The sequence below is a fragment of the Perna viridis genome, chromosome 11 (assembly GCF_037379345.1).
Source record: "Perna viridis isolate PV_CMFRI_1.1 ecotype Kerala chromosome 11, ASM3737934v1, whole genome shotgun sequence".
NCBI classification, from domain to species: domain Eukaryota; kingdom Metazoa; phylum Mollusca; class Bivalvia; order Mytilida; family Mytilidae; genus Perna; species Perna viridis.
In genome coordinates this window covers 30,334,889-30,350,498 of record NC_142455.1, presented here as the reverse complement: position 1 = coordinate 30,350,498, position 15,610 = coordinate 30,334,889, and the positions used below count along the sequence as shown (strand labels likewise).

The following is a 15,610-nucleotide window of genomic DNA, read 5'->3' as shown; positions in this document are numbered from 1 at the left end:
AAGGAAATACTAATGGAAGAACAGACACTCTATCGGTAATCATTTCCACCACTCAAAGTAGTTGGGGTATAAAAAACTTGTTTTTCATAAAAGACAGAAAATTATTGTATTGCACTTTGACACAAAGTTTTATTGAAAAGGTCATTAGATAGTTGTTGATGGTTACCTGGTACATGTTGGAAAATAAGATATTAACAGTCAACTCATGAAATGTTTGCAGAATTCCTGCAACGCTGTAGAATACACTCTATTCTTTACATTAAAAATAGTAGCCTTTTGGAGAATTGAAGAAAAATAAAAAAAGCTGTTTCATAATTTATTTATGAGATGAATAAAAACATCAGTACAATACAATGAAAAAGCACTGACAACAAATAGCACCACATATTCAAAAGCTTATAAACTAAAAAAAATTATGACTAGACTCACACAGATCTAACTTCCATACACTAACAATAGTTTTGTATCCCTGGTCAAATGGAGATAACTGACTACACTGCTAGATTAAACTGCAGTAAAAAATGCAAAAAAAAATAAAAACAAAACATGGCAATACTTTCAAATAAGCAATGCCCAACTATGATTTATATAAAATGTGCAAAATTTGAAATTCTTTGATTCGATTAAAAATATGTTATCAGTAAAAATGAATGTAAAAGGATCTTATTTTTGAGAATTAACTCAGGTAAATTTTAAATACCTTTGACATATTTTCTATATAATGCACAAAGAGCTGAGGGTTAAATTTCAGCATCCTAACCCGAAGCCATTTATTCCAATATATACTGAATATGACCACCACAATTTGTAGTAAGCAACATAATATTTTGAACAAAAATATTTTACATAACTTTTCTGAGGTAAAAAGTACTAGATTTCTGATTTATTCTGAAATGTGAAATATAACTACAGCACAGAAACACCATATTTATAATAGACCAACATTATTGGATATTTCAAAAGTAATATCAAGTTAGAAAAAAAATAATACCATATCCAAAATCTTTGGTTGATCTTTAAATAGCTTAAATGTTCTTTCAGTCATGCATGTATGGAAATCTAATTTCAGACTTAACATTTTGATTTAAAATTTAATTAAATTATCATGAAAAGAACCTAGTTCAAATACTCTTAAAATTGAAAAAAAATCACAATATCTTTTCTTTTAAGTATCTGTAGTTGCTAAGCATCTATTAAAAAATCAAAAATACACTATTAGAACTTTGTTAACCCTGTTTTCACTAATAACAGATTAGGTTCAATAACAACTTCAATGAGGAAAACATTTATAAATTAGCTGCCAACATGCTATCACATGACTTAACACATGATTGCCAGGACTTTTAGCTATCACATGACTAACACATGATCCCATTTATTTCAAGCCACCACATGACAAGCATATGACTTAATAGATATTAGCTTAATTAGCTTAATGTATAATATACTTTGTAGACCCTGATTTTATGGTAAATGCAGATTGTTGCTTTTTTCAAATGGAATATGTTTCCTTTTTTTGGGACTTTCATAAATTAATTAGCTCACAGATATAAGAACCAGAAGTCTTCTTAAAGTATAAATAAGACTTGACCTAAAAAAGCTAATTCAATATTCATTAATCAAAACATTTACTGTCAGCAAGATCTCAAAAAATGAACCTTCTTCAAATTGGCAGAAATATTCCAATTGCTATGATCTTGTTATTCAAATGTTAGCTGTTCTAGTCAGAAATAGTATTAATTTCTTGTTGTAAGTTAATATGCTTATAATTATAATGAATATTACCTATAAATCTTGTTCACAAGTGAAACAATAAAAATCCTAACATTTATTAAGAAGAATTTGATTCCTAAACAATAAGACACAAACAAAAATATACAACTGAACTGTAACACATTTATACACTATATTTGGAAGAATGGATTTTTCTTACATATACAATATAATATAAAAAATATTCAAATAAAATAAAATGATTATCTACATTGTGAAATGTAGTTCAAGATAAAAATTTTGATACTGCAAAAATCTACAAAATGCAAAATAATTGCACATTATACAAATGATGAATAAAATAAATAAACAATGGATATATTTACATTGACAAAACATTAACTATGATAACAAATACCATATATTTACATAGTTTATTCTACAAAATTCTAGCATTCTTACTATCACATACAGGTTAGAAGAATATTGGTACCAAGCGCTGTCTGTTAGTATAGAAATAAATACCTGAAGTAATACTTTTAGGTTAGGAGAATGTAGAGACTAAGCAATACACAAGGTTAGGAGAATATTGGTACTTAGCACTGTCAAAAGTTAATGAGAATAAATGCCACAAATAAAACTTTAAAGTTAGGACATTATAAAGACTAATCAACATCTATAGCTTCAGAAACTATCAAAGCTAAGCTTTTATTATAGGTTAAGAGAATATGGATAGTAAGTAACACACCCTAAGGTACGAAGAATATTTGTGATAAGTCAATAGGCTGGAAATAGTCTCGTTAAATGTTTACATAGTCTTAAATTACCATTTTTATTTTCCTGATATACAGCTCAAGACACAGATAAAAGAATAGTAGATACCCCTTTGCTTCTTTAGCCTTTCACATAGCCCCTAAATATTAATGAAACCTGGAATGCGCATTTAGGCATGATTAAACAAACAAAAATAGTCAAATTCACTTCAATAAATAATTATTAAAATACACAAAACCAAAAATGTGTGTGAAATTATTTTCCACAAGGAAACAGTAAGTCATGAAATGGTCAAATGACAGAAAAGTAGAAATAATTATTTTTTTTATAAGTACGTCACCAAACCATACCAACTATGCTCCTAACCTGTAACAATTTGTTCGTTACCTACATAACTGGAGACTATTCTGTCCTATGTCTATCTAACATGACATAAAATCAACTCTGACCTAAAATCCCTTACTGGCATAAAAAAATAAAAAAGATTTCTTAAAGCTTTATGTGCCTTTTACCTAACTACTGTATAGCAACCACAAGTCTGACTTGAGATTAACTATGTGCCTACACAAAGTTGCAAATAATTGTATAATACCCTGTTGTCAAGGAAAAAAGAAACTGACATGGAATATGTATGTAATTGCTCATTAATATTATCCCGATTAAATACTACAATGCCACAATTACACAGTTGCCAGTATGTGTGAATTTGACTTGAACCAGTGAAATTACATGTTCTTTGTACAGCTTTGCATTTTCCCTTGGTTCTATGCCTTATATGTATACTGGTCTACTGTTAAGTCATTGTACTATAATAACTCCTAACTATAAATATAAAAAAAGAAATTCCAACTGCATTATCTGATGTGTGACATATTTAAAAAAAAATTTTTACCAAAGAGAATAGTTTGTAATGTGGTAGTTTCAACTCTGTAATTGTAAATTAATTGAATAAAATGTTATGAAGATATTCTGACTACAGGCATCAATTTCATAAAAAGTCATATGTGTAAAATTAATCGTAAGTAATGATGTCACAACCAAAAATAGCATTGTCACATCTTAACTTAAGATCAATTTCAAACTTATGACTTTCTGTGAAATTAATGCCTGGACTGTAACTCACTCGATAAATATTAAACTTTCAATGTAATACTATATAGCCTCTTTTGAAATAAATTCAAGTAGCACTCCAGATAAGAATGATGCAAAATGTGATTCATGGTACGAAAACCCATATATTTTTACTTTTAATATTTTGTTTTAAATGTTATGGTAAACAGAAATTAACATATGGCTTTTCATATAACCCTTGCTCATAGGAGAGATAATTTAATAGAATGTACTGTTGAATTCAAAATTAAGGGAGATAACTCTGTAAAAGACACTAAAATACAATAGAAACTATTGGATTTTCAATATCTCCTAAGAGCAGACAGATTGGAATGAATAATTATACATTTCATCATATAGACTTTAAAAGTAACTAAATAACAAAAATAAAAAATGTGTAGCATATTTCAAGATGTATCACATATTACAAATTTTGCATGATTCTTAAGAAGACTCCTACTTAACAATTTTATATTCTTACAAAAGGTAAAATAATTTTGAGCTGATGCAGTATTACATCGAACGCTAATGCAGAAAACAACTTACTTTTTGCACTTTGACAAATTTAATTATTCTCATTAGGCACAATATCTTTTAGAAATTAAATGTTTGGTTATAAAGGGCAATATGACTGTTTGTAACAGTATTTGATCACTGTGCTGACTTAACAATATTCCCCATCACTGTTTATACCAACAAAAGGGATAAGAGAATTATAAAATGCCAATACAAGAATCGATAAAATACTGAATATATGTCTTATTGGAACAAATAAGTAATTTGATTTTATCTATTAAAAAATGATGTTATGATAAAATGCTTCTCTGTAATATTGCACAATTAAGATGATGATAAAAAATAAAAATGATTCACGAATATATATATATAAATGTATATAAGCTCATTTATTCTGACCAAACTAATAAATAATAATTAAAAAATCTAACAATATCATTCTATAAAATGTATATAAACACTAACAAGAAAGTAACAACAACAATCTCATGACAACAATTGTCTCCCCTAGTTTCCCAATCTTAACAATTGTCTTTCCTGTTTTCCTGACAGTTGTCTCACTTGTTAAATAAATCAAATTTGTTAAAATTGTCATGTCAGTTTGTGTCACATCTGGATTGTTATTAGAATTAAAATATGACTAGTAAAATAATAAAGAAACACAGTTCCTTTAACATTTGATATACCAAGTAACAATTCTACTAAGATTTTTGACCAAACTGTATTAAGTCCAAAGTCCATAACTTACTGATCCGACAACCATAAGTATAATACAACCTAATCTGAGGTATATATGTGGATTTCTGATGAAAGATGTTCTAGTACTAGAACAAGAACTATGAAAGCCATCAAAACTTAAACTAGACAATATAACACTTAAAATTAAAATGCATGAAAAATCCTGTGATGGTGAAACTACCAAGTTTGTATTTCAAATTCCATCTAAACTATAATAGCCACAGATGATTCAACTGTATCAATAATTTTTGATATAAGGGAAAAAAATTAAAATAAAAAATTTTCAAATTGGAAGTTGTTATAAATAATCTGCTAAACAAAATATTGCACAATTTTATGCCATTACACATACAGATCAATTTAAACATGTACTGTATATTTTGAAATGGATTGCAAGTTAGTAATCCATTTTAAATCAATTGCCTCTGAAATGAATGTAAATGCTTGAAGCATATGCCAGTAGAGGATGGTTTGATCCTAGATTTCAGTACCATGTAAGAGTATCTGGTACATGTCTGTAAGTTGTGCCCCTCTGCACTGTGACTAGACTGTCTGTTATACTGCTACTTGTTTAAACTGTTAAGGGGTTTCCTGTTTCAGTTTTTTAATCGTATTTTTTAAAGCTTGCCTCTTATTACAAAACCAGACCCGGATGACTTCACGGTCATAATTTAACTTCTCTGACAACTCGGTCATTTCAGCACCTGTTACGAGAAACATATAAATCTGAACATTTACTGCTACTTGTAAAAACTGTTATAGGGTTTCCTGTTTCAGTTTTTTAATTGTACTTTTTAAAGCTTGTCTCTTATTACAAAACCAGACACGGATGACTTCACGGTTGTAATTTAACTGCTCTGATAACTCAGTCATTTCAGCACCTGTTACGAGAAACATATAAATCTAAAAATCAGTGTTAAGGTCCGTGACAAAATCTTATGTCTAGGTCACACATTCACGGATTGCATCGCCCGTTCTGCTACGGATGAAATTTCACGGATGACCCCAGAAAATCAGGCTGGCGTTGTTCGATATGGATCCAATATGATTGAAGGACAGTGGTATTACGAATTTGGACACACACACCAGGGACAATTTGGGAAAATGGCTATAATTGATACGGAATGAGACGGTACAATATAGTCATAACACAGTGCATTTGCTAAGGTGAAACAACATGTTGCTACAGTACAGATAAGGGTTACTACAGAAAACCACGGTCTGATAAGATTAAGTACGGATCATTACAGAGCGCCCTCATGATGTTGTGAAGGCAAACACTGGCTAGGACAATTACATGAACTGAATCTGGCTCTAAGTTCATGACTGACTGCAAACATCTGAATCTGTTTGCCAGAATACCAGGCATTTTCAACTACTCTTCTGGCCCTAGATAAACAATAGTTGAAAATCCTTTTATCATTGGCACGGCTTCACCTGGAGATAGGCTTCATGCCAAAGGCATCGTCTGCAATTATATAAAATCCCATTGGTTTTTCATCACCTGGCATGACAATTAATCCCCTTCAAATCACATTGATTTCAGATCTCAGCGTCAGAGAACTGACCTTGTGCACCAATGTTCACCCATCGAAATTTGTAATTGGTGTCAACGAGAGCCATCAGAACTACTGATTGATATCGTTTGTAGTTGAAGTAAAGGGAATCTCCCTTCAGAGGACACCATATGGCTACATGTTTGCCATCCAGAGCACCAAGTGTATGGGGAAACTGCCATCTCGCTTGAAACTGCTCAGCTATAGCCTGCCATTGCTAAGGCTCAGTAGGGGTCTGGATAACGTCCTCGGCATATATTGAAACTATGGCCTTGCAAATATTTCGAACAATACCACTTATTAAGTTGTCACCAACCCGAAAACAATACATCAATATTCCGTAACTGTCCCCTGTATCAAGATATCTTAATGTGATAGCTAGTCTCAATCCAGGATAGATGGACTGCCTATACCTTGAGTTCTTCTTAGTTATCCTAGGACCAATGACATAAAGAAGTTCCTGAAACATTTGTGGACCTACCCTCACAAAGTTCTTAAGTGCTGCTGAATTTTCCAATCTAAGTTCAGTAATTAGGGCCTCATATTGCCCATGGATAGGCCTTTCGGAGAAGCCAGTCCCTGTTCCACCATCTCCTCTGCCTCCGGTCCTCCCTACATGTGTCATCAAGAAGCTCAATCATTGTTGTTGCATTTCGAGTCATATCAATATCAACACCAAGCCAATTAACTGCAAATATGAGTTGATGATAGTTCATTTAGGACCGATGATCTACTGTGTCTATGACAAATATGAGTTGATGATAGTTCATTTAGGACCGATGATCTACTGTGTCTATGACAAATATGAGTTGATGATAGTTCATTTAGGACCGATGATCTACTGTGTCTATGACAAAACAAATACTTTATCTTCAGTACTACATGTGCAGGGTATTTATACAACATTCTGGTGTCATTTTGATGTCAGTTTGGTCATATTCTTATGACAGTGCTCCATTGAGCTTACACTGGACCATTATAATCTGTATATTGTCAAGATTGAATGTACTATACACGTACATGTAGTAAACCGTAAAAATCATTGGGAAACCTTTCTGATCCTTACCAATTCGTAATTCAACGTAAAGGGGTTGTACCTTTCCATTGCACACCATACTCTATCCTTAGCAATAACGTAGTGTAACCATGCTAGTACACACTTATTTGTAAGTAACCCTAAAAGTCCTTGACAAATACTAATCTACGAATTAGTAGGGATCAATACAGTTTTAATAGGGCTTAAAATAGGTCAGTACGAGCTTATACGGTTAAGTAGGGTTGTGCTATGGTTGTTTCATCCGTGGTGAAATTTTCAAAATTTGTCACGGATATCCAAGTATTAATATGTATCATTATGGATATAACATGGTAAGTACGGCACGATACAGATCGCTGCAAGTTATGCCGGATTGTATCTGTAGCTCTTCCAGTAAGACAATCCTTGAATGTGTGACCTAGGCATTAGGTTCATAGATAAAATTTCATGAGAAGAGTAGTTTGCTTCAAAAATCTTACTGAGCTACAACTTAAATCATGAACATTTTAACCTTTTTTTTTCTAAATATATATAGCTTTTCAAAATAATTTTAAGTGTCTGTTTTTCATAAAACTTGAAAAATATTAAACTCATTGATCAATCACAGATAGGTCATGATTTGAAATGTCTTCAGGACTGATCCTGCCATGTTTACTTTATTTTAAGAATTTTATTTGATGTAAGAAAGGCAGGTTTTATAAGAGTGTTTCTAGCAGGTTTATCTGGTCCTGAAATATTTACTTAACATGCATTTGATTTAGCTTATTACAAGATACCAGAAACAGAACATGAAGCACATGTCTGTGAGCCAGAAACTTGAAAAAAAACCCTTCAGTTCTGAATAGCAACCCCAATCAAAATCCAGGGATTCCATGAATAACAAGCAGTACATATTTTTCTCTGACTTATAATTTTGAAGTATTGTAGAAGTGAGGTGTTGTTTTTATTCTTAAAATTCCAAAGATACAGAAAGTTATATCATACCTCTAGAGAAGTTGGTATCTATAACCATTTTTTTATCACTGCCCAACATTTTAGTAATGATTCATCTCCTTGCACTTAAGGAAGTAGACCTAGGGTAAGGAACATTACCCTTGAAATCAATGATATGTTTGTATTTTATTCAATTTCACTAAAGCCTTTCAAGCGTTTCTTTGAAACAGAATGAAATTAATCCAAGTTACTTTGATGCTTACATGAGATTGATGTAAAATGGTACATACAAATATTCCAATGATTTGTAAGAGTTGTGTCCCTTATCCTAGGTCTACTTCCTTAAGCGTAAGATTTTGTGAGAATCAGGCAAAATGGGGAAAAAAGAGAAACATTCATGTCAAAATCCCACTAATCTGATAATATAGGTTCACTCAAAGATGCTTTCTCTACATGACCATTATTTTATATCTGCATTACTGGATTGTTTAATAGAATGTTGGGAAATAGAGTTATCTGCCCTTAAAATGTTCAATTTCAGTGCATTTCAATGAAATATTACAACTCAGTTTCCCAAAATGATATGGAAAATTTTGTCTTTTTTCATTGAATCTTATAGTTCAAATAGTCATATTTGAACTTTGAACTTTCAAAATGTTTTTTTTCCTTTGTTTTAACAGCTGCCTGATTCTTACAGGGACTTACACTTTACATTTCTAGACTGTTTTCAATTTTTCTTTGACTTGACTTAGGAAAGTGTAAAATATGACTAACCTGAAGGATGTGTATTGATTTCAAAGAAATTATTGAGAACTTCTAATGCTGCAGGTGTGAATGACGTTCTTCTTTTTCTTTTCTTTGACGGTTCACTTCCGATAAAGTCTGTTAAATTATTCACACCGTTCCTGTATCTCTCCTCAGCTTCCTGCATCCATCGTTCTAACACTGGTTTTATTTTCTGTGCACTTTTTGGAGTTATATCTAATTTTTCAAATCTAAATAAATAGAAGGTAAGTATTCTAAAATTCAATGTATAGCTGAGTTCAAAAGAAAGATTGAACGCAACTAATATCTGAATATATTGTTTTATATAATGAACATAGGTTTGATTTACGCAAAATAAACCACAAAGCAGTTTGTGAAATGCGTAAATCGAACCAAAGTTCTATATACAAGATAATATCTACAGATACTGGTAACATTCCTTATTATCAAATATTTTGGCAAAAATTAAGAATAACTCACATTAATTTATTCCAATACACATGCATTTTTTTCACACAGGATTATTTCAATGGTAAAAGTACTCTGGTTAAAAGAGGTGTGGTTTAAAGTTCTAGACCCTGTTTATTGACCAGGTGATTTTGTATCAAATATAAAATAAAAACGACGACATCTTTTCAACACTCAATGTTTCTTCACTAACACTTCTTAAGTACATTAATTAAGTTGCTCTAAGTATTTTTCTGAGGTTTTTGTTTCTTTACTATTTGTGGCCAGCAACCAAAGTTGCCAAACATTTCTTATTTAAATCATTGAGCAGGACTTTTTGTTTATTCTTTCAACCTGTCTTATCTATTTTAATATAAATAGTCCTTGCCTTTAAATTTTTTGTCCAGTAGCCCTTTGGGCTAGCAAGTTTGAATTTTTGGTAGCCCGAACTCAAAACTAATAGCCCGAAAAATTGATAATGATTTTCCTTTTTTTACCAGGGATCCCCCCGTCGTGCCATGACAGTTTGGATGCCTCCATCTTTGTTTACATTAGAGACATGCAAATTATCTGAGGAGTTTGATTGACATCGCTAAAATTTCAATACCGAAAACTATCGACAGACAACAACAACCCTCAAATCAAAATAAGAACCATGGTAATTTTAATTTGACAACTAAATATTATGTTGTCCTACAAGTATTTGTGAAAGATTTTATTATATAAATCGATTAGTTTTTATTTAGTTTTACTTTTAATCATCGTTTTTAATAGTAACTCTAACATAAAATAAACGTTGCGGCATATTGCTGTTTTTAATTAACGCCCGGTTTTCAGATATCTTCAGGTTTAACTCAGAATGATTTGACACGAAAGGACAAAAGGTCGCGAAAGTAAATAATGACAAAAATAAACAATAGCGACATTGTCGTAACTTTGTAATTATATTTCGGACAGAATGTAAACACAACAATGTACTGTAGGTCATTGAAACACTTTAATCTTACACCTTCACAACTCAAATCTGACTAGCACGGTCGGGCTACAGACATTTAAACTGTACTAGCCCCGGGCTTCGGGCTAGTGGCTAACGTCAAAGACTGATATAAATTTGTTAATTGAACACATAATTTTATGAAACCCTTAAATTGAAAATTAGAATCAAATATACACTTAAAAATAAAGAACTGTTATGGAAAAATTAGATTGGAAAAAAGTGTAAAAAAAAAATCAAGTCTGCTCCAACTACTCTGATAAGCTTCATTTATTCAATAGTTTGAAAACATTTTTTCAAAAGTGTAAAGATTGAACCTAAAACATACTCAGTGAACTAACTTACATGTAGTATGCTGTAATACAAAACAATATTCATTACCTGCATATTGCAGACTGACTGTAAGCAGGTCCCTCAGTAGCACTGAGAGCTTGGCCAACCTGTGTTTGTGTAAGCCCTAAAGACAACCGCCGTATTTTGAACTGTTTGGCAAATTCTTTTATTTCATCAAGATTAATACCATCTACTGTCGTGCTCTCTGTAGAATTTCCAACAGTATCTAAAACGCAAAATCTAAAACCCTATATTACTTAAAATCAAGTGAAAAAAGATTTTACAGAAAAAAAATGAAAGTTTGCATGTGTTCTGCCTATAAAAGATGAGAAAATTCAAACAACTTTCTTTTCAACATTGTAATTCACTAAGTTCCTTTGTACAGAAAAATAGGGACTAGAAAAAGTCAAATAGGTAAAAACTGATGCCTTTTTTCATGATAAGGCTTCAAAGATCATCCTGCAAACCAGAAACTGAAAAACATGTGATACAAGTTATTATTGGAGAGGGAAGGTGCATGCTATTTTCTCTGCCTTTGAACTTTACAGATGGAGGCCTAATTAGTCAATAGATAAAAGTAACATCTACATATACTAACATTTGGTAACGTAACATTATCTCTACTCATTAGTAAATGTTTTTTTTTACAATGTACTTGTGGTAGAATTCTTGGGAAAGAATGTTTATGGGTATTTTCCTGGAAACTTCCTGTGGTAACAAATAACTTTTGGTGGTAAAAATTGACTTTCACTTGTTGGTGACAATTTACATGGTAAAAAGTGACTTACACTTGGCAGAAGACTTACGTGGTAACAACTGACTAACACTTGGCAGTAGACTTATTGGTAACAATTGACTAACACTTGGCAGTAGACTTACATGGTAACAAATGACTAACACTTGAAAATAGACTTATGTGGTAACAATTGACCAACACTTGGCAGAAGACTTACGTGGTAACAATTGACTAACACTTGGTGGTAACCCATCTATTGTTGAGGTTGATGTGGGACTTTGTGATACTAATGATAACCTCTTTGGTGTAGTTGGTGATGCAGTTGATCGAGATTGGTTATTGGTTGTTGAGTTTGATGTTGATGATGATGTCACAGTTGGGGTCAAGGTCAATGGATTCAATACCTGAAAATTGAAAAAAAAATAAATTAAAGCATTGTAGAAGCAGAGAAAAGACTGGCTACACTGGAGTCATGTGACAAGCCGTCCTAAGGACTGCTCTATCCAGGAACTTGCAAGAAGCTGTCTATACTAACAGATAACTTACATTGTAATTTTTCAACATTTTGCAAGTTACCAGTTCATGTAATTACCTCACTTTTCTCATTATTGTCTAAACCTTTTATTGCCTAAATTAAAAGCATACTAAGGACAAGAATTGCTACGATTAATGCTCTGCTTTTTCCTTTGAAGTAAATTAATTTGAAAGTTGTCTTTTAAATATATGAGAAGATTGAATTGTGTCTTGTCTTCAAGCAGTGCACAATAACACAGGTACTATCTATCTATCTTAATATAACCCTTCTATTTCCTAAGAAAAATAATTAAACTATGAGCATTATTACCTGTTGCCCAAGAGCAAGGATCTGACTTTGAGCATTAGCCGTCAGCAGTGATGGAAGGTTGGCTAATCCCAGACCACTAGCACTAAGATGATTATGTAATGAGTTAGATGACTGACTGCTGCCTGTAATCAATGACATATTATAGAACAAGTAACAAGAAATCTGTGAACGATGACTCAATGGTGATACTCCCATTTTAACCACAAAATAAGGAAAATTAACGAAGTCCTCGGTTAACAGAAAACTGTTTTCCAATTTTTCCAGAAATGCATCACACCATATGGCATACCTACAGGAAGAATATGTTCAAATTTCAAGCTGCTGTGATGAGAAGTTCCTGAGAAAACCAATGAATTAAATCTGATATGTAGTAAGAAATTTAATTTCTGGGAACATTTGATAAATCATACTGTTCTTGAAAAAAGCAGATTTTTCTTGAATACAAAGAATAATTACATAACTTTCATAATAAATTAAATTCTGATAAATTCTGATAAAATCTAATCCGACAAATTCAACTTTTATTACTTTGGTGATGAATGAAATTTGTACAAACTGCCAATAAAACGGTTACAGATAAAAACTTCTGATGCAAAGATCTCCAAAATGACATGATTCCTTAGCAAAGAACATACCTGATTTTAGGTCAACAAACAAGGCAGAAATTGGCAAAATTGAAAGTAAATATTCAGTAAAAAAAGAATCATAATGGTATAAATTGGATTTGAACAAGCGGAATTCTGCTTTAAAGTGAAGAAAATGGTATGAAAGAACAAGTTTCCTCTATTATAATGGTACTTTGTACATTGTAACTTACTATTGGAATTGATATTGAGGTTAAGTGGTTGAGTTAAGCCAGGAATATTAGCTAAGTTTGTGGCTAAAATCTGACCATTAGATGTCGTTAACAATTGTATCTGTTGGTTACCACCAGTTGCCAAGGAGACAGGTATACTTATAAACTGTTGCTGACCATTGCCTGCAAAGAAAGGTAAAGTATATATCTATCATCCACCCTCAGCAAATAAGTTGTGATATGTTATATTGACTATAAATAGAAATTGAGTTTATTTCCCCTTTGGACATAATTAGCAACTACCAAATAGTGCTTTTTTTTGCCATTCTGAAGCAAAAAGCACGCGAAAAATTTGTGGATGACAAATGGTGCACTATGTGTAAATATCTTGCAAATTTATTATGGGATTTTTAGACAGACCAATAAAATACCAGCATGAGCACCCTGTGAAAATTACTCATTATAAAGTAGTCTAAAGTTAAACAAAGTTTAATACACATACTGTCTTGACCCTGTATTTGTATATAATGATTGCCACAACCTTCAAAATCAATCAAAACTTATCATTTGTTACAAGACGCATTTAACAAAAATTTCTTACAAATCAATCCACAGTAACTCAGATATTTAAAAAAACCCAAATACTGACAACAATGTAGACTTATTGTGCCCCGAAAAAGCTGGTTGTTTATATAACCATTTTTTCAGAAGTCTATTTACATGTTTATAAAGGACAGTGGTTCAGTTCACCAAATCTTGTAAGTGTGTAATTCCGCAAGAATTTTGGAAAAGGGGTATAAAAAAAACTTCTGGAAGTTATGTATTTTCATCAATACTGACCCACTGCTTTCATATATAAAGTTTAACCAGGGTGTCAAAGCAATTGCTCAGCAAAATATCTTTTTATAAAGAGGGGATATTAAATTGGAGGATAAATCCTCACGTGAATATATACATATGACTCAATAGATTACAGATTATAACTAATTAATTATCTTTTGAACACAGTATGTAAACAAAAGCCTATCTACTATGATCAGCTTCTGTGAAATATATTAAAGTTTTTTTGTCTTCAAAAATGTATGTCTCTCCCTGTCAGCCTTCAAACAGATATAAGTGCCACAAAATTCAGTGCATACAAAAATTTTCTTGGAATATGTACAACTACATATCAGGTCTTTAAAACTTAAAAAGTTCAAGAAAAGAGTGGTTGTGTAGTCCTGAGCGTGCCCAATCTGAGAAAGAACTACCTTGAAATTTCAAAAGGAAGTCATTTGGACTACCTAAATAAATTCTTAAAATTTTATTAATCATAAGGACAAGATTGCAAAATAATTATGAGGTCAACTTATTTATCTATCAAATCATCCTGTGGGCTAACAAAAGTTAGTGTCAAACCCTGAATTTTTCTGCAATTCAGAGCAGTAATTTCCATAAAGTTGCACTTATGAAAAAGTGATGGACAGAATAAAAATATGTCTAGGACTGTTGCTATGACAACATCTAAGAAGAGGAAACCATGACAACCTGCTTACCAGTAGATACTGGTATCAGCAGCTGCTGAATGGCCCCATGACCTTGTCCTTGAACCGACTGACCTGTGAGGAAAAACTGTGGAGCTGCCACCTGAGGCTGGCCAAACAAATGTGAAGGACTGGACAGTGAAGTAATTGCACCTAGTAATAGAGTAAAAACATTTTAAGTATTTACAGACACTAAAATTATTGAAAAAATGTTAACCGCTGAATACGCAAGAGATAAAGGGATTTTAGCTTGATATGTAACTGATACATGTAGTATCAACAAAAATCAGTGACCTAGTATCCCTAGTCTTAATTAAACAGAGTATTTGAACCAATGCAATTATAAAGAAGTCCGTGTACCACCATCAAGGATGTAAAAAAATAAATTTCAAATCAGAACCTATTTATGAGTTAAAGATCAACTGTAAAGGTCTAGCACTTCTAAATGATTTTATTTGATTAAATATTAAGTGTGTTGTATACACAGGCAAACATTTTTCACGTGAAATTCATGTGAAATTCACATGAAATTAACATGATTTTCATGTGAAATTTACTAAACACGAATTTCGTGTGAATTTCACATGAAGACTCCATTCACCTGAACTTCACGTGAACTCTGTCAATTTATTTGCTCAACTCAGGTGAAAATCATGTGACATTCTTGTGAAAATCATGTGAAATAATTTTGCCTGTGTAATATTCTTTTGTTTTGTTGTTCTCAATATGATAATTTCAAGTGACAAATTAAAAAGAAAATCATTATCTAAATCGTTGAATAAAAGACAGTCGTGAA

At 31.8% G+C, this 15,610-nt stretch overlaps 1 protein-coding gene across 5 annotated transcripts in view; it reads right to left on the bottom strand.

Annotated features, from left to right (window-relative positions):
• Positions 1–303: 303 nt before the first annotated feature.
• The window catches only part of LOC148603684 (uncharacterized), a 30,091-nt gene continuing 14,784 nt past the window's right edge, over positions 304–15,610 (bottom strand). For 3 of the 5 annotated variants that reach the window (XM_088552018.1, XM_088552020.1, XM_088552017.1), the window contains exons 4-10: positions 14,827–14,967; positions 13,313–13,474; positions 12,496–12,617; positions 11,869–12,055; positions 10,964–11,141; positions 9,151–9,371; positions 304–5,555 (exon numbers count right to left, since the gene is read on the bottom strand). In XM_088552018.1, coding sequence (XP_088408144.1) covers positions 5,431–5,555; positions 9,151–9,371; positions 10,964–11,141; positions 11,869–12,055; positions 12,496–12,617; positions 13,313–13,474; positions 14,827–14,967 — 1,136 coding nt within the window. In that variant the 3' untranslated portion in view covers positions 304–5,430. The other 2 variants (XM_088552022.1, XM_088552021.1) reach the window with 2 other exon arrangements.